The sequence below is a fragment of the Cuculus canorus genome, chromosome 26 (assembly GCF_017976375.1).
Source record: "Cuculus canorus isolate bCucCan1 chromosome 26, bCucCan1.pri, whole genome shotgun sequence".
Taxonomy (NCBI): Eukaryota; Metazoa; Chordata; class Aves; order Cuculiformes; family Cuculidae; genus Cuculus; species Cuculus canorus.
In genome coordinates this window covers 4494423-4521861 of record NC_071426.1, presented here as the reverse complement: position 1 = coordinate 4521861, position 27439 = coordinate 4494423, and the positions used below count along the sequence as shown (strand labels likewise).

The following is a 27439-nucleotide window of genomic DNA, read 5'->3' as shown; positions in this document are numbered from 1 at the left end:
CAGAAATTCATGCCATTTTCTCCGATATCCTAGAGAATATTTTTGAGTCAGTATTCTACCTCCGACTTTCACTAGAGACGCAGGATTTTCTCCTATTCCTCTCCTCAAACCACACATGGGTATCCCACCCATTCTGAGCACAGTGACAGAGAAACAGGAGACTTGGATCCAGCCCTTAGGCTGCACCAGGGTGTGAGATGGAGGTAGTATGTTTATTTGGATAAATACCTGGTAATAATGCAAACCCACTCTGGGAAGCGTGCTGACCAGCTCCCCATCTAAATACATGCTATCATAGTACCATGGGATGGTTTGGGTTGGAAGGGACCTCAAAGCCCACCCGGTTCCACCTCCTTGCCATGGGCAGGAAGACCTCCCACTGGATCAGGGTGCTCAAAGCTCCATCCAGTGCTCACTCAGTAGCCCTCAACCCTGGTTTAAAACAACCGAATGAGAGATTCCAGAATGACTATGAGATTTTGTACTGCATTCTCATCCCCAGGCAGGGCAGAGATAGGGGACATTACAAGAAATGTCAGTCTCAAAACATCTCAGAGCAAATTTTACAGACATAAAGTTTAAGCAGCTAAAAATGAACCAAGAACGTTAATGGTTAATATCTTGCAAAAACATCATTTTGCTTCTGTGCTGTCAAGAAAAGCTCTGAGGTAAACTGTTGTGAGGAAAGAGGATGAAAGTACCATTAAAACACCATGTAAAATAAACTGTGGAAATTTGTAAAACAGTTTAACTGAAGTGTTTTATTGCTCAGCTAACAATCTAAACCAACAACTTTGAGTTCATACCCACCCCGTGCAAGAATAATTTCAATGCATTTTACCAAAACGTGTTGTATTCCAATCAATAAGAAGCTCTGTAATAAATAGCAACTATAGATAATGGTTTTACTCCTCTTTTATTTTTTTTTTTTCAAGATTCAGAAACATTGCTCGAAACCACAACAGTGTGGGAAAGCAAATCTGATTCTGGGCTTTGCACAGACTTACAAAGCAATCTTGGGCAAATTACTTGAACCTTTACATCCCCCGAGGTAGCATCATCCTGTATTTGCAGGCACTTTGTGAAGAGCAGATTGAGGGGAGACCTCATTGAGGTCTGCAGCTTCCTCACAATGGGAGGAGCAGGCACTGAGCTCTTCTTTCTGGAGACCCATGATAGGACCCGAGGGAATAGCAGGATGCTGTGCCAGGGGAGGATTAAGCTGGATATTTGGAAATTTTGGATATTTCTTCATCAAAAGGATTGTGAACTGAGACAGGGAACCCAAGGAAGCAGTCATGGCACCAAGCCTGACAATATTCCGGAAGCAATTGGCCAACATCCTAAGCCCCACAGTATGAATGTTGGGGTTGTCCTGTGCAGGGATGGGAGTTGGAGTCAATAATCCCTGTGGGTCCCTTTCAACTCAGGACAGTCATTGATCCTGTAATGAGGGGTGTTCTGTGGTGAACATCTGCTGTACAGTGATTTATCGCTCCCTATTGCCATTACGACAGCTAAAGACTCAACACATTTAAATGCTTTTGCTGAGAGACAGCACAGCAGGTAACACCAGAGGAAACCACATCACGGATACATATTTCAACATGAACATTCTCCAGGCCAGATCCCTCACTTGCTGCACACAGGACTTCAACACAGCCACACTGACCTACCACGAAGGACACTGGTGTGTAATCAACACTTATTTTCTGTAGGTGGATGAGCTGCTGTCACGCAGGGTGTGTTATAATGGTGGATGCAAAATCATGATTGCAAATCAGCATCATTGTTTTTTACAGTATCAGACACTTCTTCTCTTTGTCTAACAAAGGTATTTTTATTCCTTTTATCTAATTCATTAACATCCAAAGCCAACAGAAAATTTTACTGCTGGTTTCAAAGGGTTTATGAAGCAGATCCTCAGCTAAGCTAGGTGTATTTCAGTTTATCTGTTAAATCATACTATTGATTTAATCTATGTGAACATTCTCTTCCCCTTATGTATGTACTCTAGCTGGATCAGGTCAGATCAGATTATTCAAGACAGTAAGGTGGAAGTGTCACTCTAAGGCAGAGAGAGATAAAGGATTACCTGAACATTCTGACTGGGAAGTGGGTCATTTTTTAACTTGTCAGCTCAAATTTCTGACAATTTATACTGACAGCCTGTGTTTTATTCTAAGTGCTGAACTGAGGCAGATGGAGGAAGGAGTTCATGTCTGAGAATCCTCTTGTAATCGAGGGGCCAAGAGATAAGGAACACTTTATAATCATAGAATGGTTGAAAAAGACCTCAAAGCCCCTTCAGTTCCAACCCCCTGCCATGGGCAGGGACACCTCCCACTGGATCAGGGGCTCCAAGCCCCATCCTGGCTTTGAATCCCTCCAAGGATGGGGCAGCCAGAACTTTTCAGGACAACCTGGGCCAGGGCCTCACCACTCTTGTAGGAAAATATTTCTTCCTAAGATCTCATCTCAATCTCCTGTCTTTCCACGGAAAACCATTCCCCCTCATCCTATCCCTGCCCTCCCTGATCCAGAGCCCCTCTACAGCTTTTCTGCAGCCCCTTTCAGTACTGGAAGCTGCTCTAAGGTCTCCTCTGAACCTTCTCTTCTCCAGGCTGAACAACCCCAACTCTCTCAGCCTGTCCTCGTACGGGAGGTGCTCCAACCCTCAGATCATCTCTGTGGCATCCTCTGGACTCGCTCCAACAGGTCCATGTCCTTCCTATGCTGAGTACTTCAGAACTGAACACAGGGCTCCAGGTGGAGGTCTCATCAGAGCAGAGCAGGGATCCTGCTGGTCCCACTGCTTTGGGTGCAGCCCGGGACAAGGAAAATTCCAGTAATGGCTTATTTTCAAGCTTCTTCAATAGATGAAGTTAGGGCAGATGGGGCGATTCTGAGCAAAGAGTCTGTGAAAGTGCTTTTTAAATAGGAATTTAGACTCATCACACACTAATTTAAAGCTGAGCCTGTAGACAGATGCGCGTGCATAATGCATGGTGGAAAATGCTTTGGGGTATGCATGGTGTACACGTGCAAAGTGAACTCAGGCAAATTTGTCTTTGCTTGCATAAGTCAAGTGGAAGATTCTGGACTAAAGAGTGTTATTTTCCCCTGTTTTGTCAGGAAAGTACATGCTGTGGAGTGGGAAAGCCATGCTCTGGTTTGCACGTTGCAGCCTTGCAAATGTCTTATGGACCAAGCATTTCCCACCCCCAAACAGGAAAAGAAAGACTTATTTTCTCTTACTGAATGGATCTAACACATTTAACTCTATTATGGCTTGAATAATCTTCAGCTGAATGCCAAGCCTAAATCCTTGACTTAAATCATCAGTGTTCTACTCATTTCTGTTCTCCAAGCCTCACTTTCCTTCACTAGGGGCCCACAACTCTGTCCATTCCCTTGCTATCAGAGACGACAAAGCCATAGGATACTTTTCAAGTGGATCTGACTCATTTGCTCCACCCTAAAATGAGTGGTTTTCTTTTGTCTCTCATGTTCTAAACACAACACATGTATGCAAATAGGAACAGCCGCTCTCTCCCAGACAGAAATATGGTCAACCACAATTATTAATTCTCCATTGTTGTTGCGACTTTAAAACTGTTCTTTAAAGCCACTGTGATCTCTTTCAAGCAGTGGAGAAAAGGAACACTTTAATCACTAAAAGTACATTAAAAATTCAACACTCGAACCCTGCCTAATAGATTGATATTTCCCATGAGCTGTCAGGGTAAGATTAGCTATTAAAAATTCACTTGTCCATAGGCATGTTAAATCTACCCAAAATTGTACTTTGCTTGTTTTCATGCTTGTTTGTATGCTTAAAAAGATGCTCGCGTGCTCTTTACAGTTTTAAACAAACAGACAAACTTAGTCTTGTCTTTTTACAATGTTGTAAGATAACTTCCATTCCACGAGCCAGCAGTTGATCCCACTTGTTCTTTCTAAAGTGCCAAGGCTGCCTCGAGGCAGCAGACCCTAGATAAGGAGCACAGTGTAATCGTTATTGCACTGAGTTATCATCTGAAGCCACGCGTCTTAAAACACTCCAAATTCTGCATTGTCAGCTGGAATAAGGCCTAAGTTACAAGAGAGAAGCAGATGATCCCTTCCTACCCAAACCGTTCGATGATTCTATGATCTTCAGCTCAGTTAAATCTCAAATTGGCCTCTGACACTACATAGTATTGACTGAGCAGATTTAAAGCATATAGGTAGGAGCCTATCCTCAATCTACAACCACGTAGAAGGGATCGATCCCCTCCTTCAGTCCTGCATTCCTTCCATCTGCTCCTTCAGAGACTGACAAAAACCTAGTCGCTCTCGATAACGACAGAGCACCAAGGTGTTCGGTGATGGAACATCAAATAAAACTAAATAAACCACCAAATTAAACCCACTGAACAAAATTCTTCCTCCAGAAGCCAGACTTTGTTGGTGGCCCAGCTCAAAATGCCACTTGCAGAATCCACGGGTTATTTTTCCCCCAGGATGCATTAGTACCTTTCTTACCAGCTAAAAGAACGCCGGCCGCTGGCCAAGATGTTCATGTGCTACATGGACATAGAACTGAAGAGGTCTCCACCCCAGCAAGCTTCCACGCAAGAACAAGAGAGCTCAGACAGGACGTGAAAAGAAAGACTGAAGTAGTATCGATTAACATAGAGAGCAGTTATCACAACGTCTCAGCGGATTTATTGTTGTTGGGATTTTCTTTTTTGTCTTTTCCCCGGGAAAAAGGGAAAAGAACCTGAACACTTGAATTCTGGTAGTGTTGGATATCGACCAGCTTTCTGATCGAAAACAAGTAACACACAATATTTAATTTAGAGGAAAATCTGAACCATGGTTGCCAGTCTAAGTGAATTCTCCTATGACGAAGACTCTATAGATAGCTTTCTGTTTCATTTCATGGTATTTCTTCCACCGTGATGTTACAACAAGAAACCACACTGGGAACAATTTGGGATTGAATAGAAAAAGATAACACCTAGACAGCAACTGTGCCTGAAATATTTTTGAGGAGTATAAAAAACAAGTATTACCATGAGCTCTAATAGCTAGACGTTAACAATGACAATGTTAAAATTAACTGATTCAATATGGGTATTTAAAACCAAAACAAAATCAATGACTTGGAATAGTAATTCTAATTTTCAAAGCTGGACAGTTATTAATCACTTATATTATTCCATTATTACTGACATTTCTAATGAATAGGATACTTTATGTCCCCATCTGGTGTTCAAACACATCATTCATTCTTATTCTTAAAAAATAAACAGAGCTGCAAAAGGTTTTGATGCACAACTAAAAGGAGGAGAGTAAAAAACTACTTTTGTTTGTTTCTTTTAAACTCTCCAAGGATTTAATGCCTTGTTTTCCATCTGCACACCTGCTTTTTAAAGGAGCTTGTCCAATTTTTATTCATAGAGCATTTTCCCTGCCTTTCTGTGGTGCTCAGGAGGTGGGTCAGGTTCACACTTTCAAAAGGTCTTCATGCAAATATTTACATGCTGAATGACCCAGACCAAAACTCAGCATTTCAGCTGATTTTCTTACAAAACCTCTTTTTGTGTATCAAAATGGGCTGCTCTGACTCAGTAAGAAACACATCATGTCAAAACACTTGCAAAAATTTAAAAGCATTTTGCCATACTGAAGGCAAATTAAGGCAAAATGGCAGCATTTTGTAATTACCTCCATTTCATGAAATAAAAATTACATGTTTTGATTTTTTTTAAACAAATATGGATTTGGAATGTAAGAATTTCATGTTTTTTAATGTCAATCACCAGTAGCTAGGGCTAGCTGAAGCCTGTGGGGTCAACTATCTATTGGAATCCGTTCCTTATGGCCAAAACTAAATTGAGGCCAAATTGAGGCCCTGGCCCAGGTTGCCCAGAGCAGTGGTGGCTGTTCCATCCCTGGAGTTGTTCCAGGCCAGGTTGGATGGGGCTTTGAGCAACCTGGTCCAGTGGGAGGTGTCTGTGCCCATGGCAGCGGGGTTGGAGCTGGATGGGCTTTGAGGTTCCTTCGAACCCAAACAGTTCTACGATAAAACAAAAAGTATATTTAAGACCTCATCTCAGTTTTACAGCTCAGCTTCCACAGCCAAAGCTGCAACTTCATTCTTCACGAGCAGGAAAGAAAAATTAGAAAAAGAACAAAAGCACCCAAACATCCCATCCTGAAAGGGAGAGAAACCTTCACATTCATTAACAGCTTTGAGCCTCAGTCAAGCGCTGTCATTTCAAGGGAACCACAGACGTGGTTTTGAAAGTCTTGAAACCAAGGGGCTCCATCAAGCGCTATCCTTTCCATAATGCCATTATATTCTATTAGCGGAGCCTCTGCACAACTGCCGTGATAATGAAGTCCATAAAGGATGCAGTCTGCCTTCTGCAGAGAGACCGGAGCAGCCACTGCCTGGTAGGGAAGGAAATCAATGACTCCAATGCAAACACCTTGTTGGCTACAGTGTGGAGTTATCAATTTTCTTCCCAGTGAGAAAGCAGCTGCTTCAGTCATTCCGGAAATAAAAAAAAGAGAAAAAAAAACACCAAACCCACACCCTAAGAAGAAAAGAAAGGGAAAAAAGAGACAAAAAAACATCCTCCACACAGCAGATGGCCATAGCATCAAAAATCAGGCTAGAAAGATTTATATGCAGGAAACTCATACTCATGTCAAGCTTAAGGTCCAGATTCTTTCAATTTTTACCCAGTACAATTTCCAGATCTTCAACCTTTGACATCAGAGCATGCATTCAACTTTGTACACGGATCTAAATCTGGAAGCAGATCATCTCAGCTGCTATAGGGTTGAATAAGCTCTATCGATACAGAAGGCACTCCCACCAGGTCACAGTGCCTGGTGACAGGTTGAATGAGTCATCTATTCATAGCCTGGTTTAACTCTGAGCAGGTTAAAGCAATCACTGCAACGTATGGTGTTCTGTCACGTTTTCCCCTGGGGTTGCTCCAAGGCCTCATCCTGTACACATTATGTCTGTTCATCCAAATAAAGGGCAGAGAGACAGATGCAGATCAAGATTCTGTCTAAATAAATTAATTGTTCTAAGTATCATAGAATGGTTTGGATTGGAGGGGACCTCAAAGCCCATCCAGTTCCAACCCCACTGTTGAGACACCTTCCACTGGATCAGGTTGCTCAAAGCCTCATCCAACCTGGCCTCAAACCCCTCCAGGGATGGGGCAGCCGTGACTCGTACCCCACGAGAGTTAAATAGGGACAGCCCTTTTCAAAGCAAGTATGGTTTTAGACTACAATGATGTTCTTTACTATGTTTGCCTTTTCATAAAGGACCATAAAAGTACATTGAATTACAGCACCATTACACTGAGAAAAATTATGAAATAAACACATACACATCCCTTAAAACCTCACAGACAAGACCTACCCAGTTTCCCCAGTTACTTTGAAAAGTAATTTGCAGCGCAACAAATGTAATTCTTAGAACCCTGATCACAAATTAAGTTTAAACTTATTGTACATAATGGTAGCCACCCACGCGTGTGCATTTATTCCATGGTAAATGCGTTCTAAATGGTATCTTTCTTGGATGGGAGAGGAATACAGTGTTTATTATGGATCAGGATGAGAGCATGGACAGGACAGAGGACCTGTAAATACACACTTTGGCTACCTTGTGGGCAGTGGCTTGTTTGCCGGCCCATGGATTTAACTTGCTGTCCCAGCAAGTTCACAGCATTACCACTCTCAGTGCTTTTGCATTAATTTGTTTGTGCTTTTCAATTTGTTACACTTTTAAATTAATAAAACTCCTTTCCTCTTCAATGGCACACAATGGATAATGAGAACAATCATCTCGAATCTCTAAACTATTCCAGGGCACTTAATAAACTTGATACAGTGCATGGAAGCCCATAATTTGCAGGGGAAAGTGGCAGATATTTCATATTTAACTACTGCAAGCGTCAACCCTGTGTACATGCATCACCGAAAGACTAAGTGAAGAAGAGAAACCAAGAAACTACTGAATATATTTATTTCAAACAAACAGAACAGTAGGCATTTTCACAGATAGAACTAGCTTAATGTAATATTTAATTTAAAGCTTGGGCTGCTATACCAGCATTCCCAGTGTTATTTTATACCACAGTATATGATAGCATGGCTTTTTATTTTAATACTATGCCATTAACCAATTCTCTATGTCCTTTCCGAAGAGGGCCAAGTGGAAACCCGAACACAAAAACTAAGACAGCCCATGGAAATTCTCATCCGCTTTATGTTCTTTCACCTTTTTAGTACTCCTGCCAAATCAAACTTGCCATTTTCGCTTGCACCCAGGTAAAGATCTGTGTGGGTGTACAACACTCTGAGCCCCATGCCTGCTTGCAGGGCGGGAGGGAGTTTACTCCAGGAGCTAACAGGGTTCAGGATTCTTCTATCAGAAGTTTTGACTTTCAAATGGAAGCCTTCAGGATCAAGACAAATCCATCATTCTAATGCTCACAACTAAGCTGTTGAAACCAAAGGAAATGAATCCATAGAGTGGATCATTAGCCATGTGCAGAGCATTGCTCTCAGAATGAATAGATGCTATATCATGCCTTGGGACTACTTTCAACCCGTTCCCAGTCAGCTGGAAAAGGACGTGGGGAAATTTCTATTCTCTTTTCCCCTTCTTCCTTTCTTGTCTCCTGACTCCATCTAAAATCTGCACTGCTGAGAACTTCTCCACAGAGTAATTCAAGACCTAACACGATTAAAATTAAAGCTGTTGCTAAGCATAAACCCAAAGATGAATTAGCAAAACAGAAGAATAACACTAATGATGAGGAGCTGTTGAGCTCCAGGCATGGGACTGTCTTGTGCTGAATGTCTGCCTACCCCTCGGAGAGCAGCACTCTGAAGCAGCACAACATCTGCCCAAGAAAACAACAGAAACAAAGTCTGATTTTACTTCTCCAACAGTATCAAACTTTGGTGCCTCTGCTGGTTCCAGAGTGGCCATGAAAGCGAGGAGCGCTGCTTTCTCTTAATCATAGAGCAGTAATAAATCTGTGTAGAACGATACATCCACTAATTAACAATTAGCATATGCTTCCTTTTACCTAAAGTAGTTTCTAAGCCTTGGGATAGATCCCAGGGACCCAGTAAGCAAACGGTTCCTTTTAGACCACCAAACACCAACATAATCTGGTTATTACAAGAGGAAACAATGAAACATGAACCCCAGTTGTAAAGCACCAGGCTGCATGTCTCACTCAACTGTAACCTCAGGTTTGGTCCCACTGCATTCCAGGAAACATTCCATTACCTCAGGACTTTTTCACTGTCTCGATTGTCTCTTCTAACAGTCAGGGGCTGTGTAGCTTTAAAGGTATTTTGTCACCCAGAGAAATCATGGATGCCCCATCCCTGGAAGTACTCAAGACCGATTTGTTCACTGCTATAACAACAGTACTCCCCTGAACCGATCCTATAGTTTGAAATGAAGAGAAGAACTTAGGAACACGTCTGCTGAAAAAACAACGCATCTTTGATCCCCACTGGTAACTTAGGCAGGTTTGACTCCTAATGTATGCATACATTTATTTATAAGTGTATTATCTTTGGTGCTCAGATACCAGAAACAGCCATAATATCAGCAGCACTAAACTGAAAGTGAATTTTCAGAGATTATGGGAACAGACACCTTTAAAAAGAAATAAATAGGACAAGCTGTTGGAAGGGCAACAGATGCAAATTCGAGATCTCCTGATTTTATGCCAAGCTTTTACCAGTGACTTAATGAACAATCACAGACAAGCCTCTTCATGTTGTTTCTCAATACATTAATTAGGAATAACGACACTCGTCTTACACACAGTTCCATAGCTGAAAGGTGCGATGTGGCAAAGATTCAATTTGGATTTAGTTTAAAAATCCCCAACACCTGGAGATAAAAACAATTTGCCAGAATTCTCCATATCAAAATACAGCAACTCCCAAAGAGTGCCAAAAGCAATAACAACAAACTTTCAGTATATTGAGCAGCGCCGTGCAGATGAAAACTCATTTGCTACATATTTAGGGCTAACATTTTAGTACATCAGAAGGAAAAGGCCTTTAGAAAATTTAGTAGTAAAACTTCTATCATTCCTAATTATACAATTTGAAAGAAATAAACAAAAATTGAGACTTTCAAGTTGCCAACACTCAAAACCCTTGTTGATCAATTCCATTGCTGAATGCTGTATCTGTTGTAAATTGAGATAAGGAATATAACAGCTATAGTTTAACCGGTTCAGTGTAAAGAAACTCCAGAGTCTGCATGTAAACCCACATTTTTCATTGAACAATATTGCCTGGGTTTTTAGCAATTAAAACACATTGTACCAAAACTCTGTTCCGAAAGCTCGAGCTTTGTTCTAAGGACCATACCGTTATTTGCATCAGTTCCAAGAGAACCAGTCAGGATGATGAAATATTTCAGCTGAGGAAGGAAAACCTTAAAGGTACCAAATTGCACTGTAAGCATCAAAACTTTGCCTAGACAACAAAGCTGCAAATGAACTCCGTCCTGTGTCCAAAAGAAATCGGCTTAAACATTGCACACATTCATTAGCAATTTGCTGAATTTTGAGATGACCACTCACCTTTGACGGATGAAGAAAAACCGGAGCAGAGAGTTCAAAGCCTTTGTGTAAAATGTCCCCACTGCCTGGCAGATCCTGCAACAGAAACAGAGGTTCCTCTACTCTAAACGCTACATCAGATTCTGCTCTGCATTAAGTGATGTTAAGTTTGCTAAAAATCAACAGGAAATGCCCCTTCTCACTTTGTTCGTTCAACCCTACTGACGACACAGATGGCTGTTGCTTTGAGTAATTGATTCTATTAACAGCTGTAATAGCTACCAGATCATAGGTGCCTTTAATATCAGAAAGGCTAGACGATCAGTTGAACGCACACGGTATTGCCGGTGTGTAAAATTATATGGAAACATAAAAGATAAAGCTAATCTGTTATTAAAATGTCTCACAGACATAAAGAAAAAGTCATAATTTAATCTTAAAAGTCATCATCTTTGATCATTTTAGGAACTCTTTAACATACCTCTCTTGAAATAATATAATTGTGCATAATTATACCTGCAATCTGGATTTTTTTGGCAGACAGCACTATCAGCCTCTGGAATTCACTGCTGCAGTGAAGATCATGATGATGTGTTTTTTAGAGATTTGTATAAATGTAGAAGAGTAGACAAAAATGAAATAAAGTCTTTGATAGTAGAGTTGATCACTAAAATGATTTGTGGTTTGCAGAACTTTTCTTGTAGAAAGTATATGGCAGGGGGGATGGAAGTGGATGATCTTTAAGGCTCCTTCCAACCCAAACCATTCTGTATTCCGTACTGAAACCAACAGCTCATCTAGTGACATCCAGCTGTGCTATACCATATCCAGCTGTGCTATACCATATCCAGCTGTGCCATACCACACCCATCGGTTGCAGTAAAAGATGTCTCAAAGGACTCATTGGTTAGTCCAAGCCTGATGCATTCTGTCTTCCATACCACAGTCACTTACAAGTGTTCAGTCTTTACATTACACCCATAGAACCACCCCACAGAAATTACCTTATTCAGTGGAAATTCATCAAATTACAAGGCCCAGATATCCCCTCTTTCTGATGTAAATCCTGCCACTATACTTGAAAAGCTGCCAAAAGAACAAAACTACCCAGTGAAGGAGCCTTTTAATTGCTGATGTATAATTGGATCTGGTAAAAGAACCAGAAACAGGATCTGATCGTCTGTTGCAAGAGCATGGACTCCTCCAACCCTGGAGTTTATTGAACAGTTATAATAACATGCGGCTATATATAATATAATAAAATGAACCAGAAACAAGTATTTGCCATAGGCATAGGGGCCAGTTAATAATTTTGGAATGGACTGACATAAAACGTAGCATCCGCCGCAAGCTGCCTTGGTGACAACAGGATGCTGCTCAGTAGCTGGTGCTGGTCTCTTCTCCCAAATAACAAGGGATAGGATGGGAGGAAATGGCCTCGAGTTGCATCAGGGGAGGTTCACATCACATATTAGGAAAAATTTCATTACTGAAAGAGTGGTGAAGACCTGGAGCAGGCTGCCAAGAGCAGTGGTGGAGCCTCCAACCCTTGAGGGGTTCAAAGAACATGCAGATGTGGCGCTTTGGGATGTGGCTTAAAAGGAACAGTGGGGTTGGGCCAATAGTTGGAGTGGCTAAGCCTAGAGGTCTATTCCAACCTTAATGATTTCATGATTCTACACCTGCTGCTCTGATGTTCCAGGGCCACAACTTTTCAGCACATAGACTCTGTAGCGCTCATTGTTTTTTGGTTCGTTGTTGTTGTTGCTTTCTTTAAGTGAGACAAAGCAGAAATCTTTCCTCGGCCGTATTTCTAAGCCTTAAATCTTTCAGTGAGTTCAAACGAGCTCCTTTCTTGATTAAACACAGGACTCTCTCTTAGTCCATCATTTTCAGTATTATCACCAGGAAGAAACACATAAAAGCCTCACTGTAAATGAGCAAAGTTAATGAAAGAGAGCCATGTGAGGCTTGTAAACCACCTCAGTGTTTCAGATCTCACTCTAACCTATAGTTCTGGCACACCACTGTGCTTAGAGAAGAAGTGCCGCGATGTAAATGGATCTGTAAATTATCTGTGTCTAATGCCGGCAACTGGGAACGGTCAGGATGAAGAAAGCATCTTAGCTGGAATGATCTGCAGGGAAAACTGAAAAGGTATTGAAAGGAGGAATTTGTGCCTGAAATGTAAATTTATATGGTTCCAATGTCATTGTAGCCCGAAACAAAGCCTCCTGACCCTAGCGGATAGAGACAGGCTGATTCCAGATGGGTTTGGATCAGACTCCTACACCAAAACACTGCTTATCCAGCGCGCACCAGAGATCCACGCTTTCTCATAACTGAATATTCATTAAGAGAAAACGGCAAACAGACATGAAAAGAGTATAATGAAACAGTACATGACTCAACAATAAATCACCAGCAACCGCGCTAAGCCCTCGTGAACTGATGTACATGACGGAGAGCAAACCTAAAAGAAAGCCACGACAGACTGCAACAGACTATGCAACCTTGCACAAAAGGCTTGGGAAATCAAGTCCAGTTACCTGGCTCAGCTAATTATTCTCCTCTTTCAGATTACTCATGCTAAACTTATTAATTGCATGTGTGAAATAAAAAAAGCCTGCTATGTCCTTCCGTATTTCCTTTTATTAATTTTCCATTTATTCTCTCTTAATTATTAGGTCCTACTCTGCAACGTCCTGGATGAATGTGAATAATTAAAGTCCAGGTATAAACTAAATCTGACCTCAGTTCTTGAGGGGGAAAGGGGTAAGTAGCTTTTCCCCCGTCTTTTGAATAGGGCAAATTGAGGAGGCACATTTGTTTACGACATCAACAGAATAGCTGGTTCTTAACAAGACAAATATTATACCAAGTTAATTTGAAGGAAGTATACATAATGCAGTGTATCAATTTTGCATGACATATGGGCTTGTGCCTGCATAATAACAACTTAAAACCAATATTGTGTTGCCAGTGACAATTACTATATTGTAAACCATTTCAGTGGGGGACACATTAATTTAATTCATTGCAGCAGACAGGTTGGCACACAACACAAAAAAATCGCTACGAAATGATGAATGCTTTACATTCTACAACATAAATACTTCCTGCAGGACTACAAACTCCTGTCATGACAGAAGCACCTTCTGGCATTACGCCAGTTGATTAAGTCAGCCCCACTGCAACACGAAAACATTACAATCATCGTCAACTCCCAAGTAACAAGTGATAGGATGAGAGGAAACGGCCTCGAGCTGTGCCAGGGGAGGTTTAGACTGAATATTAGGAAAAATTTCTTTACCAGAAGAGGGGTGAAGCATTGTAAGGGGTTGCCCAGGGCAGTGGTGGAGTCTCCATCCCTGGAGGGGATCTAATAAATATGTAGACATGGCACTTTGGGCCATGGTTTAGTTAACATGGTGGTGTTGCGTTAACAGACTGGATGATCTTAAAAGTCTTTTCCAACCTCAAGGATTCTATGATTTTACTCTGTCCCTTCTATAGATGCAGCAGCAGGGAAAGCATCCAGGAACTTTCATCTAAAAATCACGTACTATGAAATACAGACCTAGAAGCACTCCTCTCTTCTTCTCTTACAGCCAAGTTATCTGTAAACAAGCCCTAAAAATTCATGACCCAAGAAACATTTCACACGATATTGTGGGCAGCGTGCTCAGTTGGGGGTCCCGAAAGAGTTGCGCTCACTTTACTTTGACAGATATATGCTTTAATCCTATCAAATGGTTGTGTCAATTCTCCCAGTGATGCTAATATAATAATGGAGAATTCAATTCATTTTAGTGACGCTAAAGCCTACACTGGAGAATATATATATATATGGATCTGGAATATTGTTTGTTCCTCAAGTCCTGCAAAGACTGCTCAGCCATTCCACTGCAGATCTTGAGAAGCACTGAAAACACACACAGATTCCTTACCGTGAGGGTGGGGAGGCCCTGGCCGAGGTTGCCCAGAGCAGTGGTGGCTGCCCCATCCCTGGAGGGGTTCCAGGCCAGGTTGGATGGGGCTTGGAGCCCCTGATCCAGTGGGAGGTGTCCCTGCCTATACAAGGGGGGTTGGAACCAGATGGGCTTTGAGGTCCCTTCCAACACAAACCATTCCATGATGATTCCATGATTTATAGAGAGAGTTTCAGCTGTGCGTATGCATAGAACACAAACATGGCATTGCTGTATTTTCCTGCACTAATTTAAACGTAACTAGGATGCATGAGAGAAGAATATACACAGTTCTGCAGGCCAACGAGGTGATATCACCAAGAGGTTCTCAAGAATGTACACAGTTTGCATTCCTGGTCTTAGCAGAGGACCACTAAGCTGACTGTCTCCTCCCTGCTGTGGAGGGGGGGGAAGTCAGATCATCCAGTGTTAAAAATCAGTTGTAATTGCAGAGAAACTTTCTATATGTTCTATACATGCTACTGTCTTTCTCGCTGTTCCTATCAACTATTTTAAGCCATTTTATCTGTGCTGGCGTCAGTTGTTGCTAACCATAGTAATCTCCTTTTACAGGAAAATAAGAAGGCTTCATGAGATTATGTAAAGTCAACCAAGAATAGAAATGAATATAAATACCAAGGAATATATCGGCTGTTAGTATTCAAGACAAAAGGTAATCTTTGGGAGGCAACGGTGTTTAGTAGGCCTTCACCCATTGGTATAAGAACTACAACCTCTTGAACTGATCCGTTCACACAGACTGGGAGAAAGGATTTCAAAGGATGCTGAGGTAGCAGCGCCAGCTTTCTAAAGGCTATGGCCTGTAGCATCGCAGGAAGGACTTAGCTTAACCATGGAAAGGGAAATCTCTCTTTTTTTTGGCACTGTAGCAAAACTAAAACCTGATGTTTCTGCTCCTTTGTTAGAGGAGGAAAACTTAAGTTATTTAAGTAAGCATTGGGTTCTACCAGCTTTCATGTTTTTTGAAGACAGCCCATTCACCTTTCCTTTCCCCCATCCATTCTCTTCCCTGTATCATCATCATTTTTTCATTTTTCATGGAACATAGAGCCTGAAGATGACTGCAATCCTGACCCTAATCAGAACCCCGATTGCACAGAAAAGCTTTGCAGAAATTAGCTGGAACTTCCAGTCTTAATGACCCAGGTTACACAGAGTGTTTACATGCAGCAGAACCAAGCATACTCCAATTACCGCCACCGCCTTGATGAGAGGTGCCCGGCGCTGCCCAAAGCTCTTTTGGTTGCAGTTCCCAGGGGTTTAATTTGCATCTTTGTGATACCTTTCCTCAAAGCTACTGCTGGACATGATTAGTGGCTTGCAAAGAAAATGTAAGCAAAAGCAATCAGAAATTTCAGGTGATTAGGCTCTACAATGCTTGGGAGTTGATGGATTTCAATTCTGGGTCATTCTGGAAGATTAAAAAAGGTAAGTTTTCATGTTCCTCTGGAATTGCTCATATACAATGTTTTGCAACTTTTCAGTAAGATAAAAAGGATGACACAGCTGACATACCCTCCCACCACCCACAAACCATCAAAAACCACGCGGTGAATAAATGGGTCTGACAAGTGGTTTGCTTTAAGGGAAAGGAATGATTAGCACTAATACTAGATCAGGCGAACAGGGCACGGGAATGCCTTCCTACAACACATTACAACGAAACTTGCGATGAAATGGTTCATAATACTTCTTTTCCACCTAAATCCTGTGTTCCGGAATGCATGAACTTCTATGTAGCTCCCATAATAATATTTCTTAGCAGGTAGGGGTCACACTACTATTCTTAATGCACTGTTGGGGTTTTTTTTGGCAACAAAAGTTCTCAAGTATCAGCCATTACAGAGGAAGGTATAAAACAGAACAGGAGGAAAGCGATGCAGTGCATTAAGCAAAATACACTTAAGTGCTTCTTTGAACAGAATGTGCATAAGCGCTTTCTTGAATGATGGTTTTAGCTGCGAATCTCATTAAAACAGATGAAACTGCTGAAAGGACTCACCTGGCTTTAGCTCCTGAAAGTCATTGTAAAAAATATTTCAGGCACTTTGGAGCCCATGTCTACGCCAGGGGAGGTTCGGGCTGGATATCAGAAAAAAATTCTTCAGAGAAAGCGTCATCGGGCACTGGAACAGCTGCGCAGGGAGGGGGTGGAGTCGCCTTCCCTGGAGGTGTTTAAGGAACGGGTGGATGAAGTGCTGAGGGACATGGTTTAAGGGAGTGTTAGGAATGGTTGGACTCGATGATCCAATGGGTCCTTTCCAACCTGGTGATTCTATGATTCCATGATTCATCCATTTATGGCTCCTACGATCGCTGAGTTGTATCTGCAAGTCAACCAAACCTTGATATCACCCTGTAGCAACAGGTTCCTGCCCTCACCAGGTGTCTCCTCAGCCACCAACGCTCATGAACTCAACCGCTCCACTACGTCCCTGTGATTTCCAGCCATGTTAATACGCCACATAGCAAGCTGACAGCTGAGGAGCTGACATTCCGGCACTTTTTCCAGAGGGCAGCCTGGCAGCTAGGGATCACTTCTGCTATCACAGACCGGAAAACAGAGCTTCTAAAATATGAGGCCGACTTTAAAGGCACTCAGAGCCGCTTGGTGCAACACCAGCCAGGTCAGCAGCATGCTGAGCCCGAGCCTTGTGGCTGTAGGGTTCCGTCAGCGCGGTCAAACTGGTCCTAAACCAACGCCAGGTGCCTTCCCTGGGTGCTGCGTTATGCTGCGAAGCTGACACTTTTCAGACACATCCCAGGATGCATTATCACACTGAGCTGCACTCAGCAATACAGATAGCTGGAATTGCTAAGCAGTTAATCTACATTAGAGAAGACTTTTATAGCTATCTTGCTCAGCACTAAATATTTACATATTTACAAACTTGGCTGTGCGTCACACCTGAAAATATTATCTTTTTTTTACTCCAAAATCCATTTCTGCCCATCGGATCAAATCAGAATTTCATCATGTGGAGTATAAAAAAATCACATTGTAAATGTCAATGCTAACCCAGTACTTAACACCTCTGCATGGTATTATTCTGACACTCAAACACAGAGGGAGATAATGTCTAAAACAGGTTTCAAGGCACTATGATTAAGAAAGTTGTGACACTGCCCTCTTCAGACATGAAAAGCCGAAGTAAGACACACTCCATTTTTAATTCATTCCACTAGTTACAAACAATACAGATGCTTCAGCACAGTGAATTAGGTTCTCTCTCACACTCTGAGCACAGCAATAAGAATGAAGAATGAGATGTGACTATGATGGAAAGCCAGCCTTTACATCTAAATTTCAGCCAAGTAGTCTTTCTGCATACCCTCCCTCACTTAGAGCACTGCAAACTGCAAGTACTACAATGTTATCTGTACAGTAATTAATCTTCTTTCTTCTCTCACTCTCTCATCTACCAAACTATTATGAATTATTCTGGTACCTCCTGCTCCTGTAGTAAGATATTCCTGAATTATCTGCACATTGAGCATTAATGATGAGATGCCTTGTGCCTCTGTAGGATAAGATGCCTCCACATTTAAAGCTCCTAATGATTCTCTTTGTGAAATAAATCCAAATGCCCGATAAAAGCATTCCTCCACCCGCGACACACTGCATCTGCACCATCACGTGCAATGACATGTGTTCAAAGAAAACGGGGGTTTACCCTAACGCTTTGTAGTCCTGGAGCCACACAGGAGAGGGTTTAACAGTGCAAACAGCAGCAAAGCTTCCCCTTTCTAAGTAAAGTCCTACTGCTGAAGTAAATACACTTCCTTAGTGTAAATACTGTAAATATATTAAAGGCACGGCTATTTTCCTGCAGCCAAAAAGCTGCAGGTGGATGCACCCATCAACTAATCCAGCATTTAAACTGGTGAAGCTACGACCCCTGCTGCAGACTGAGGCAAGGAACACGCAGAGGTGAACTTGGTTGGAGAGAAGTGTTCCAAGAGAGCACTCTCATCTTACCAGAAGTAGCACTAGATGTGAAAAAGCACATGGCTCCAGGAGCTGATCTACGCCACGAGCATGCATTCCTCACACTAACAAGTCTATGGGGCCGGATGGGATCCATCCAAGAGTATCGAGGGAGCTGGCGGACGTGCTTGCCAAACCCCTTTACATCATCTTCCAGCAGTCCTGGCTGACTGGGGAAGTTCCACTGGACTGGAGGCTGGCTGATGTTTTACCCATCCTCAAGAAGGGTCGGAGGGAGGATCCAGGAAGCTCCAGGCCTGTCAGTCTGACCTCAGTACCGGGGAAAGTCATGGAACAGGGGATCTTGAGTGCTATCATGAAGCACATGCAAGAGAACCGGGTGATCAGGCCCAGTCAACATGGGTTTACAAAAGGCAGATCTTGCCAAACTAACCTGATCACCTTCTGTGACAAAACCACTCGACTACTGGATGGGGGAAAGGCTGTGGATGGAGTCCTCTTGGACTTCAGGAAAGCCTTTGACACAGTTTCTCACAGCATTCTGCTTCAGAAACTGTCAGCCTCTGGCCTGGACAGGCGCACACTCTCCTGGGTTGAAAACTGGGATGTCCGGGCCCAGAGGGTGGTGGTCAATGGAGGGCAGTCACAAGTGGGGTTCCTCAGGGCTCAGTACTGGGTCCAGCTCTGTTCAATGTCTTTATCAATGACCTGGATGAGGGGATCGAATGCACTCTAAGTAAGTTTGCAGATGACACTAAACTGGGAGGAAGTGTGGATCTGCTGGAGGGTAGGGAGGCTCCAAAGGGATCTGAACAGGCTGGACCACTGGGCTGAGACCAATGGCATGAGGTTCAACAAGGCCAAATGCCGGGTCCTGCACTTGGGGCACAACAACCCTGTGCAGCTACAGACCGGGGGAAGAGTGGCTGGAGAGCTGCACGGAGGAGAAGGACCTGGGCGTGATGGTTGGCAGCGACTGACCATGAGCCAGCAGTGTGCCCAGGGGGCCAAGAAGGCCAACCGCATCTTGGCTTGGATCAGAAACAGTGTGACCAGCAGATCCAGGGAGGGGATTCTCCCTCTGTACTCTGCACTGGTGAGACCGCACCTTGAGTCCTGTGTTCAGTTCTGGGCCCCTCACCACGAGAAGGATGTTGAGGCTCCGGAGAGTGTCCAGAGAAGAGCAACGAAGCTGGTGAGGGGCTGGAGAACGTCTGACGAGGAGCGGCTGAGGGACCTGGGGTTGTTTAGCCTGGAGAAGAGGAGGCTGAGGGGAGACCTTATTGCTCTCTACAACTGCCTGAAAGGAGGTTGTGGAGAGGAGGGAGCTGGGCTCTTCTCCCAAGGGACAGAGGACAGGACAAGGGGGAATGGCCTCAAGCTGCACCAGGGGAGGTTCAGGCTGGATATCGGAAAAACATTTTTCACAGAAAGGGTTATTGGCCACTGTCAGAGGCTGCCCAGGGAGGGAGTGGAGTCCCCATCCCTGGAGGTATTTGAAAGACGGGTACTTGAGGCGCTCAGGGACATGGTTTAGTGGTTGATAGGAATGGTTTGGACTCGATGATCCTAGAGGTCTTTTTCCAACCTGGTGATTCTATGATTCATCTAACCCATCAGCAAGAAGATATTTTTATAGGCAGGCTGGATCCTTGGGAGCCATTGTCTGCATCCTGGAGCAGCAATGCTCTTTGGCTGACTTGGTACCCTCTCTTCCCTCTTTCTTGGTTTTGATCCACAGCCAGGGATCAAGCCTTGCAAAAGAGAAACTCAGCTATTGTAGTTTTCAATGACTCTGCCCTCCCTTATTCATATCAGCCTGGTTAATTACTGTTAGTGGACAGAACAAATGATGTTTGCCAGATGAAACAAAATGGTCATCAGCAACCGTATGCCAAACAAGTACATCTCAATTAAAACCAAATCAAAACCCAACCGAAAACCACCAGCAGTAAGATGAATATCTGCTTTGCCATATCTGGAGTTGATTCATGGTCCTTCAGTGATTTTACCAGGAAATCAAAATAAATACATCTGAAATTTCTGTAGGTCTATATTATTCATTTAAATCACTGGGGCTTCTCAGTCTGTTATTAAGAAAGCACAGATAATGACTGAAAGAAAATGTTAATTTTATTTGGTGTCTCTTCACTGATCAGATGGACAAATTAAGAAAGATAGTGCACTTACCCAGAAGCCATTTGTTAGACATCTTCAAAAATCGATGCTTGACACAATTGAGCATCTTTTTGCAATAGAATTTTATTTGTCATCTTGGGTTTGAAGTGTCAGTTAATAATTCCCTCTGCAGTTCCATAAACCTCCATTGCTATCTTTCACACAACCTTGCAGTTTCACAGAACTGTTGTTAAGAGTAGCTTAAAATAGTCTGTTATCAGTCTTGACCCTCACTGTTGTAACTCAAACAGATGCACTATCTGTGATCATTCTGACAAGGAAACAAAATGAACCACCCAGTAACTTTGAAAAGGACAGTACACGCTGAATCCATACACATAATGGATACCCACTCAACAGCTCACACTGTAAGCAATGGGAAGGTCAAAACAGCAACACAGAACCTTATTATGAACTGAGGATGGGGCAGAGTCATAGAATCATAGAATTGTTAAGGTTTTAAAAGACCTCTTAAGGTATTCAGTCCAACAATCAGCCCAACACCACTGTGCCTACTACACAATGCCCTGAAAAACCATATCTACATGTTTTTTCGAAGCCCTCCAGGGATGGAGACTCCACTACTGCCCTCCCACCACTCTTTCCGTAAAGACATTTTTTCGTAATAACCAATCTAAACCTCCCCTGGTGAAACCTGAGGCCATTTTGTCTCATCCAACTGCTCGTTACTAGGGATAAAAGACCAGAACCCATCTCCTCCTAGGTAGCTGTAAAGAGCAACAACATTGCCCCTCAGCTGCCTCTTCTCCAGGCTAAACAACCCCAGTTCTCTCAGGTCACTCTGTTCTTTTTCAGATTTGGATTTTCTGGTTTGGTTTTTTTTCCATCTTCTTGGATGGTTGCACTTATGCATCTGGTTTGAACAACAGAGTTCAGAACAGTCAAGCTGCAGGTCAAGGTCGCTGGATTTGGGACGATTTGAGTATACAGATAGATATATAAAGTGGCCAGGCTTAGTGATCTACGATGTTCTCCCCAGAAATCTCAAAACAACAGAATAAAAGCCTTCGTCCCAACATTTTTTGACCAAAACCAGAAACATATGCACACACACACAAACAGAATTCGTTGTCTTAGCCATGACATGTAGTTGCAGGACTACACATTTGCCCCAGGTCCTTCACACACAAGCCAAACCCAGCTATGTCTCTCCAGCTGCAGGCACTCTGTATGTCAGGTGGAACTATGGCATGCAAGACTTCACCTATGAGCATCTCGGAGAAGTACTCTGACGACCTAGAGAACGGCTTTAACCTCTTTTCCAATAAACAACTCCCAGAAGATCTGTTCCTCCTACAGCTGCCTTAAGACTTCACAAGAAGTTCAACCAACTCCTACAAGAGAGGAGTCACTCTTGACCCAAGAGTGAAAGTACCTCTAGAGCACAGGAACTCTCCATGAAAGTTTCTGGATGAAATTTTGCTTCTCCAAGCCTGCTGCTGTTGAGTGTGTTCAGGTCAGATTGTTTCTGCAGCAGTGCCAGAACCTGTTTGTTTTGACAGCACGGCAAACTCTCCATAGACTCCCATTATCTCTTCCACATCGCACATCTCAATAACGCGATGTTGTCTCCACAGGCTTGGGCATCCAATGGGCAAGCAATTGCAGAATCAATTCCACGTGCTACTCCATGAAATGGAGAATTACTGGTGTAGGAAACCAGAACAGAAATAACTGTGGGGCAGCGCACAGCAGTCAATTATAATGTGGAGGGTAGGATGTTTCTAATGCAATTCAACTTTGAACACAATGGGAATTCCTTAAATACCTGACTTCGATGCGTTCTATACAAACACGTGAATACTCCTGCAGATTTGACTGCATGACACCAGCAAAGAGGCTATTTTGGTGCTACGTTGTTTACAGTCTAAAGAAACAAAACCTGGCAGAGCGAAGAAATGCTTAGAAAACAGACAAGCTAACCCAAATTCATTATCTCACTACTGTACTCTTCCTTTAAAACGCAGGATACGCAGACAGATGGGAGTCAGGAGCCAAATCCATATGCTTTCTTTAAGAAGTCTCACAGAAAACTCTCTGAACTGTGTTTGTGGAATTAATCAGATGAGTGGCAAACATTACAGATTTGTAATGTGCATGAGCAGCGTTGCTAAAGCTAACACTGAATTGTTCCATTACAAACGCTGATGTTATGGGTTTAATATTCCTAGCTGTGAAAACAACACTTTGGGCTGAATGCATTTGAGAATCGTACTGAAAAAGTACCTATTTAATCTCAGACTTTGTGGCACTAATATGGAATATATTTACTACTGAGGTAAAATTCAACAGGGCAGGGAACAAGGGGAAAAAACATGGCTGATCTATGCAAGAATTAAACTAAACCCCCTTCCTTGTCATTAGTTTATAGGAAAATCATCGAAAATTCTGAACACTGTAAGCAATCTGCAAGCAGCAAAACCAAACCTGGACAGAGAATTAAATATAATTGTCAGCAACACTTCAGGCAAAGGCATATCTCCAGTTCTAAAGCCTTGAAAATTGGTAAATAACCCGATATTCTCAAAGAAGGGGATGTTAATACTGTAATTCTGAGAACAACAAACGTTGCCATGATTAGGACTGAAATTAAAAAGGAATGCATCGGGAATATTTTCCTATTGCAATTGAGATGCTGTCACTTAAGGGCATCCAAGAAAACATTTCTCTAGTTCCAGTGTAAGCTCTTAAGGATAAGTTAATAGTGGGTGAACCACAGGTGTCTGGTCCCACACTTAGCAATATTAATGTCTTTGTGTTCTACGGTACTTAAGCCCCAGGCTTCTCATTTTTTGCTTTTAAAAGGTAAAGGAAATCAACTCCAGTAGCTTATTTATACATACAGCTTTATCTGCTGTAAACTATCTACCTGGGTCTGGAAAAACGGTATCACAGCAGTTGCTTGTTACTGTTGACTCATTTTCTCTTCCATTGCCTAAAGCAGGTTGCGGCCAGAGGTGTTTCTGAAGTGGAAATGACACATGATTTTGGTGGTTAGGAAATTATCAGAAAATTAGCCCTAGGAGGGGATGTAGGAAAACACTACCAATCTGTCAACAGATTTTATTTAATCTTCACCTATTATAGTAAAATCTTTATTACAGAAAACATCTTTTATCTTAGCAATCAACAATCCTTTATATTGCTCACCGTAGTGATTCATAAATGAGCTTTATCATAGAACAGTAGCTGTGATTTTATGGTGCTGCCTATTGGAAGAGACCAGCAAAACTCTGTTCTTCCACTGCAAATCCAGCACTGTTTAGAGAACTCGTATGACAAATAAAACACTTTGTAAAGAATACACAGAAAAGCATTGTGCTAAACTCCTCTTCATTATATAAAAGCTTTTAATGTATTACCAGTTTGAAAAAAATCTGCTGAGGGGATATTGTCTCTGCATAACAGTAATGGATTTAGATTACAACATCATCAGGAATCTCTGTCTTTGTGGTTGAGCGCAGGCTAAAGGCTTAATGCTTGAAAACACGGCTGGCCTCACTGATTTATGAGGCTTGAACATAATTAAGCATCCTCCCACTTACCGGTCAACCCATGACTTAAAATGCACATAATATACTCCGCAGTACTTCTTTCTCTATACCTACATAGGTATACAACCCCTTACCTGTGTGCACGTACATTGCAATAAAAATCTAAACTGAAAGGATAGCAAGAAAATATATAGTTGCTCATATCGAATCATAGAATCAAAGAATTGGTTGGTTGGAAAAGACCTTTGAGATGAGTCTAACCGTACCTGTTCACTACTAAACCAGATCCCTGAGCACTTCATCCACCCAGCCTTTAAAAACCTCCACGAATGGTGACTCAATCACTTCCCTGGACAGCTTGTTCCAGTGCCTGAGAACCAAACATATCAAACATTTGAGTACTTGGATACAAGAGGACTCTCCATTTCCTAGTTGTTAACTTACTGCTAATAAGAGAATTAAAGTAATATAACTGTACTGTCCCCAGGATTTGCCAGACTAAAAAGATTCCCCATAGGACCTGCGATGTGGTTATATACAGGCACTTGAAATGCCAGCGAAGAGCCTGATGTGACACAATAGCATAATCAGGGAGGAAAAATGAAGTTTAAAGTTAAAAAACCAGCAATCCTTCCTCCTCATTCGAGCAAAGTTGGAGCTCTCTTTGTATAGGGCCATATGGATGCGAGTTTGAGGTTATGCCAACAAAGGTTATCCCATTGTAAAAGATGTGAGAGAATGAGTAAGAGCAGACAGTTGCCTGTACAGTACACAATTAAATGAATGGTGAAGAACACGTATGCTAGTTAAACTGCTTTGTTGGTTAAATTTAATTAACGTCATTATTCCTGGCTGCCTAGTGTATCAGAGCTGTGATTAAGCAAATACTCTCCCCTGATTAGCAAAAAGTTATTGTAAGTAAAGGTTTGGAACAAAGACAACTATAATTGAGGACAACATCGCCAGGTGGTTCTAAGTCTGTGCTTCAATTCTGAGGGGACATTAAGCCCAATATCCCAGTGCAGAACTGGGCCACACTTTCCCCAAAAGAATATTTACCTATCAAACACTGCAAATTAGATTCTTGCTTTAAAAGTCGATGCCTTGTAACATGCAAAGGATAAAATTTCTTTCCCTTTAGCAGGGGAAGTTTGCATTAATCTTTCCCTTCAAGCATCATCAGTTTTAGCCTCAAAACTAGATATTAGCAGACAATACTGCAGCTCATAATGTTTTTATTTATATTATAATATTTTCAAAAGTAACAAGGTCAAAACGAGCAGAAACCATTTTAATCTTCATCCCTTTTATGCTGGAGTAGTTTGATCACCTTAAGGGGATTCATAGTAAAGGTCTGAAAGCCATATGGGGCAACACGAGCATTAATCTAGTTTGCCTTCTATGCCCTCGTCCCTCCCCCCCTCTGCCCACTGGATTTGCCACGCTCAAAACACTCGGAGCTGAGGTCAAACAACGTGCAGGACGTAACCGCTGGATTACCCCAAACGTGAGATTAGAGCAAGGCAGGCAGCTGGAACCCTCACCCCTTCCTCTCCCCCCGGGCTGTGGGAGGAGGAAGATGCCTACAGGAATACCGCTACTGGAAAACATGATTTTTGGGGGTCTCAACTGGGCTGTGCTTAAATTTTAGCCTGTGGTCTTCTCTCCTCTGTAAGAAAGACGAAATAAATGACGGGATTCTCAGGTGTAAGAAATCAGAATCGGCTTGAAAAAGATATCTGGGCTCCATCTAGGGTTAACAAGTGAAATATTTCAGTTAGAGAAGAGACTAAACTGGATTATGAAAACGTTCCTTCTGGCTTTAAAAAACATACATCCAGAAATCTGCGAGAGACAGCTGATTATCTGGCTCAACACCCTAAGCCCGAACACCGGGCTACCGAGGAAACAATTTCAAACCCCCAGCTTACGGAAGCAAAAATAAAAAAAAAAAAAGAGAATACAACAATTTGTAAAAGGTTTCCAACTATTTATATTCACTGCCACACAAATTCTGTCCTCAGGCACGCTATACATTCCTGCTTGCTCTCCATCCCACAGCACGGCAGCAAAATGAAGTGCCACGGGTTTAGGTAAGGACAGAATCCACTGTGCATCCAGCCCGGTGCATTCCATTTTGTTTTGTGACCGACAGGATCAGATTCTAGTGAATTTTAGCTGATTTTTCTTTAAAACAACAAAAAAAAATCCTTTATGCATATCTGTCTAACATTTGGAGTTTTCAGGAAGGTGGAGTTTTATTATTGCCTTCTGTTTCTGTGCTACGTGGAATGAGTACAAAATGCTGGCGAACCAAGAAAGGAGCCTGCATTTCACATCCCTGGTGCACAGGGGTAGGCAACCAAACCGAGGACAAGAAACCCCAGGACAACAGGCAGGAAAACCCACTCAAGCCCCGAGCACTCCGCAGAAACCAGATGACAGCACACAGTGTCATCTGCCCAGCAAGATCAGACACCGGCAAAACACATCCAACACAGACACAAATCCTTCCAGCATGAATTTTAGCACTGAAACAGAATGGAAAGTAAGAATAATTCCACTAGACAAAGCTATAGACTTCTGAAAATTAAAATATAAAGCACAAGCGGGCTTATAGAATTTCCTTATTAGCTTTGAAAAACTACTGTGTATTAAAAAGACCATAGAATGTATTTCAATTTTTTTTTTCAGTCCAGCAAAGAAACCCACTAACACTCTGCCATTTATTCATTCACAGCAAATATTAACATGGAACACAATTTTCTGCCTGACACAATCATTTTAATTTTTACCAAGACGAATGTTTTGAACGGCAAAGAATAATTAAATCATTTTCTAGTCCAAAAGAAGCCTCACAGTCTCATCGTGTGTTTTCACCGTTTTGTAAATCATCTAATGATTTTCTGCTAGTTTAAATATTACCTCCCCATACCAAACTGATTAGCTAAGGTGAAATATATTATACATGGCAGGGGCACTTCCAGGAGGCACCATGTTCCTAAATCATCCAAAGATTTCCCACTTCTATGGATGTTACTCGTTCTGTGAAACAGGTTCATATAATGCACAATCAGCAGGGCCAAAATCCCATCCGCGATGTTTATTATTCATTTTAAAACAAATAATTACAGAATCATAGAATGGTTTGGGTTGGAAGGGATCTTAAAGCCCATCCAG

At 42.2% G+C, this 27439-nt stretch overlaps 1 protein-coding gene across 12 annotated transcripts in view; it reads right to left on the bottom strand.

Moving 5' to 3' along the window:
* The window catches only part of LRRTM4 (leucine rich repeat transmembrane neuronal 4), a 519233-nt gene that overhangs the window by 74121 nt on the left and 417673 nt on the right, over window positions 1-27439 (bottom strand). For 10 of the 12 annotated variants that reach the window (XM_054089009.1, XM_054049570.1, XM_054089008.1 and 7 more), the window contains one exon: window positions 10647-10721. The exons of the other annotated variants lie outside the window; for them this stretch is intronic. In XM_054089009.1, the coding sequence (XP_053944984.1) occupies window positions 10647-10721 (75 nt within the window). The remainder of the gene's footprint in view (window positions 1-10646; window positions 10722-27439) is intronic. 12 annotated transcript variants of the gene reach the window in all.